The sequence below is a fragment of the Montipora capricornis genome, chromosome 2 (assembly GCF_036669925.1).
Source record: "Montipora capricornis isolate CH-2021 chromosome 2, ASM3666992v2, whole genome shotgun sequence".
NCBI lineage: Eukaryota > Metazoa > Cnidaria > Anthozoa > Scleractinia > Acroporidae > Montipora > Montipora capricornis.
In genome coordinates this window covers 9,992,257-9,997,256 of record NC_090884.1, presented here as the reverse complement: position 1 = coordinate 9,997,256, position 5,000 = coordinate 9,992,257, and the positions used below count along the sequence as shown (strand labels likewise).

Here is a 5,000-nt window from a genome sequence, read left to right as displayed (position 1 = left end):
GACAGGGTCTTTGTTCTGAACAATACAAAATGCTAATTATTCCCCTGAACCTTGACTCTGTTCTTTTGTTGCTGCACAATTCGAAAGTAGCCTATTGGATTGCAGGCCTGGTCAACTCGGGGCATGCTAGGGTGTTTGAGGTTTCAATGGGTTAAAGAGGGTTACAAAAGAAGCTGGGAAAAATTTTATCTGAATTGGCAGAATTTTCTCAAGTATCCTCAAATTGAACTTAAAAACATCCAACTGTTGATTATGCTCCAAGCAAGAGGCTTTCTTTAAAATAAAAAAAAAAACAAAAACAGGGCAGACAACGAGGTGGAACTGCAGCTTAAAATCTGGTATAACTGCGTAAATTCTCACCTCCGGATCGCAGTTTGCAATCCCCAGGGCAACAGGATCATCCTTTGGTCCTTCGTACAGCATTTCCATGCGGTATTTCTGAGCATGCACAGGTGATGGCAAATGAATGGTTATCATTTGAAGCAGTGCATCACCAGCTGGAAGCCATTTTCGCATGACCGTTTTCAACAGTGGTTTTCCCTCCAGGTCTTTCTCCTCTCCAGTAAGTTTTACATTCAACTTTTCAAGTAGTGTGGCAATGTCGTCTTTCTTAAAATTCATGACTGCATCAAACATCTGAAAGCCACAAAAAGGCAATTATTTGGCCTGTTACCTCATGTGATGCATCATAAATCAATTTCTAAAGAAAAGGTGAATACATGATCAAGGCAAATAATTTTCTCAGGTAAACACATTTTGCAAGCACACTCAACTCTTGCATTACGTTGAGGAGCACAACATAATGAGCAGAGATGAATGTAATGAAAAATTGTATTATCTGCATGGTTTATTTAGACACAATATAGTGATAATATACACGACAGGGGATGGCAAATCATCATATAATGGTAATGCTAATGAATTTATATAGCGCATTTTCTATTAATATATTCAAATGCGCTTTACAAGCAAGGGATCTATGGGTGAGATCGGACATCAGCATATATATTCCATACAGCAAACTCAGTCTCTATTTTTGATCAACTTGCTCCACTTAGACAAAGTTCTATAGGGCAAACCCTTGCTGACTTCATTGCTTACCATAATTTGTCTCATTAGCAAGCATCATGCTTTTCAATAATTGACTTCAAAAAGGTAAAAGAACAAGTTACTTTGGCTTTGATAAAGAGCAAGTCATTAGCCATCAAACTGATACACAGTAAATTCTTGGGTGACCAAAATAGACTCTGTAAAATTTACAATTTTCAAAGAGTCATTACTCAGAGATTATCTGGTAAATTATTATGCTCAAAGGTTCAGAGATTGCTCAATATGCAATGGACTTTCATCATTTAGTGATGATTTTTTGGCCGATAGATTAACAAACAATGGGCTTATGCTTATGAGGCAAAAAATGTAAACAAACATTCCCCTTGTTGTAATACGACATTACATCATGCATTGTGGTTGTTAATTACCTTATATTGTTATGTTGGACGTGAGAACTCGTGAACATTTCTAGAATAATTAATTCATGGCATGCATTGATATAATATACTCAGGAATGTGTGGTTTTTTAGTTGGGCATAGAGTTTTTTCTCTTGGAGGTTCGCTAGCGGTTTACAGTTTAGAATAAATAAATTATGCTAAAGTACACATCACACAGTCTTTCTTTTTTCATGGAGTAACAGAAACATGAGGAAACTTGGTTTTAGGAGTAAAAAGTCGAATCTTCCTGCAGGAAACCAAGTTGAGTCTTCAATAATCGAACATCACAGCGTTCAAGCGAATTTCACTGCGTTCATGGCAGTTCTTGCAAAAGGACCGGTTTTGGACTGCACTGATGATGGAAAACTTCATCAACGCTTCCTAGAGTGGAAAAAGAAGGTTTCGATTTTATGCCGGTCTTGTAATGACCTAGTCAGATCCAGAGTTTGTTTGTTTATGTGTTTCAGTGGTCGGGCGCGCACAATGCGGGAGAAGCATCTCGAAAAGGCTGAGGAGCAATGCAAACCCAGAGGGAGTAAATTGGTCGCAGCTACTCAGTACAAAGTGCTCACACAAGGTGATATGGAGTTACCAGAGTACATCGAAAAGTGCAGGCAAATCACTGATGCATGTGGTTGGCCAGAGGAAGTGAAGGACATGGCTCTCAGGAATGCGGTTTTCCTTGGTCTAAAGAATCCGAATGTTTATCAGAAGTGCTTAGAAGAAGATCAGGACAAGACACGGCAGAACACGGCATAACAAGTTATTCAGATTGCCACTCTCATTTACAACAGTGATTGCCAAATATCAATTATGCAGACTTTTAGTATGGCAACGGCAGCAGTTACAGCCATCCAACAAGCATCAATGCAATTACACAAAGTCCAAACGAAGCTTTGAAAAGGCAGGAAATCGGCAGAGGGGCCAAATAAAGGCAAGACTCCGAAAGCTAAAGAACAGGAACGATCTAAGTGGCAAAGAGCAATGCCTGCCCACCCAAACTCTGAGTGCCTGGCCAAGGATGTCGTGTGTTTCAGGTGTGACAGGAAAGGCCACTACCAGAAGTGTTGTAAAAGCAAAATGGCTAAACCCGGCAAAACCGTGGAACACAAACAGGCTCAAGTTTATGGCCTGCAGGCGAAGCCAGGGAACGATGCTTGTCAACTTCTAGCCCACATTCCAACACCAGGTTACTACGGAGGGCCAGCAACGATCGAGTCACAATCGAGTCAACCAGCAATGTTTCACCACATCCAGTCTTTCCATGTCAAAAGTATCCATGACATTTGTAATAAGAAACATCAGGCCGCTTTGGTTGACTGGAGTGAATGGGGAAATTATTCAGCAGATTAAATGTAAGATCCACTCAGGTGCAGGTTGTAACGTGATGCTTTTATATTTGCACAAATCATTGTTTGGTGATAGAGAACTTTTGCCTCCTTTCGTTCACATCTTCGGTTAAGGTGAATCTCCCGTAGCAAACCTTGGGGCGTGCACAATTGCTATTAATACTGGTAACAGTCAGGAGCCACAGATGGCGACGTGCCAAGTGACAGACACTTGAGGGTATCTTATTCTATGCAGAAAAACGGTCCAGAAAGTCGGTTACATTGCTTTTCCAGATGTGACTCCACCTTCTTTAATTAACCGGTATTCCAAAATTCATATGAGTGTCAACGCCCTACAACCAGACTCCAGCGAGGTCAACGTACCCACATGCGTAGAGTTGGACGATGTTGTCATCTTGAATGGAAAGAGACATTGTTTGCCTATCACAAAGGAATATTTGTTATCTGAATTTAACAATGTATTTGAAGGAATAGGAAAGCTGCCAGGGGGAAGTACCATATTCAGCTTAAGCAAGACGCTCAACCTGTACAACATCCACCGAAGGCAGTACCCGGAAAGGCTATGGAGTTTAGGAATCATTCAGCCAGATGAGGGACACAAATGGGATCAACCGCACCGTTCTCGTCTCGAAACCTGATGGATCAATTAGACTTTGCCTAGATCCAAATGCATGGCCACCGCCAGCCCTAGGCTCCAAAGATTGCTTCTGAGACTGGCTAGGTATCAAATTCAGCTAGAGTTCATTAGTGGAAAGGGTAACGCAGTTGCAGACGCCCTCAGTTGAGCTGACTCTCTCATCCCAAAGCCTATGGACACAAAGCAAATGGATGTGATTCCAGCGTATCAGATTACCTCTGCCGTTCCAGCAATGGACAAGTGCCTTGACAGGACTAGAATTGCCACCACTGCAGATCCGGCACTGAGCCAGTTACGGCATTACATTTTTCACGGGTGCCGCTTCAGAAGAGGCAACTTCTGGAATTAGTGCACCAATACTGGAATTACCGTGAAGAGCTTGCAATTGAAGATGGCCTTATATTCAAAGCTCGTGGACTTGTGATTCCATCTTCCCAGAGAGCAGAACATTTGAGGTATCTCCATGAAGGTCACCTGGGAGATGAGAAAACTCTTTTAAGGGCACGAGACAGTTCTTTGGCCTGGAATCTCAGATGATGTGAGAAATGCGGTGAAAGCATGTGACGTTTGTCAGGAACACAAACCAGCCCAGCAGAAAGAGCATTTGCTTTCACATGATGTGCCTCATTTGCCATGGTTCGAAGCTGCAGTCGATATTTTTGACTATTGTTCTCAGCAAATTTCCTGTATTGAAGAAACTGTTGAATCTGACAGCAATAGACCATATTCGTATTCTCAGTATTGGACTGAAAGTAGCTTGCAATAGAGGCTAATGCAGGGAAATCTTTTGAAATGCAAATACTTTTAATATATTCCCCCGCATTAGCCTCCATTGCAAGCTAGTTCCAGTCCAATACTGGGAATACGAATACGGTCTATTAATTCACATGATCAGTTTGCTCAGGACTATCGTCCAGATGAAAAAGATGCTTAGACCACTTATTCCCAAACGCATTTCAAAACAGTGTTTCAAACAAATTTAAACACATTTCAAACATGTTTCAAATGCGTTTCAAACAACAGCATTTCATCGCGTTTCAAAGACAAGTGTCACATTTCATTGCGTGTGAAACAGAAGAATTAACATGTGCATTATATTATCAGTTGGTTCTTCTGCATTAATTGCCTTAGCAGTCTTTGTAAGTTTTGTCAAATATGAATGAATTTCACTTTCTTTTAGAAACGTTACTGAAGCTAAATAAGTTTAAGATCTTTGAAATGGAAATGAATGAAAGTACGAGTGTGTTTCTTTGCTAGGATGCCAGAGGTTTTTTCTCTCTTAGAGCGACGGAATGGCGAGTCGCGAAGCGGCGAGAAAAAGCGGTTCGTTGGTTAGGGGTTAGTTAGGGTTGTTTCTTTTTTTGCCTTTGATCTTTCGTCGCCCAAAGATAGCGAAAAAACCTCTGGAATTTAGGGAAACCAGAAACCCCGCATTTCTGTCACGTCCTTGTCATGCAAACACATACTTTAGTGAAATGTTTCTGCCCAGAAGGCTTTAACAATGCTGAGAAGATCTTGCTAACTTT

At 41.2% G+C, this 5,000-nt stretch overlaps 1 protein-coding gene across 1 annotated transcript in view; it reads right to left on the bottom strand.

Moving 5' to 3' along the window:
- The window catches only part of LOC138038780 (elongation factor 2b-like), a 37,822-nt gene that overhangs the window by 11,047 nt on the left and 21,775 nt on the right, over positions 1 to 5,000 (bottom strand). The window contains exon 7 of the mRNA XM_068884822.1: positions 361 to 636. Within this exon, the coding sequence (XP_068740923.1) occupies positions 361 to 636 (276 nt within the window). The remainder of the gene's footprint in view (positions 1 to 360; positions 637 to 5,000) is intronic.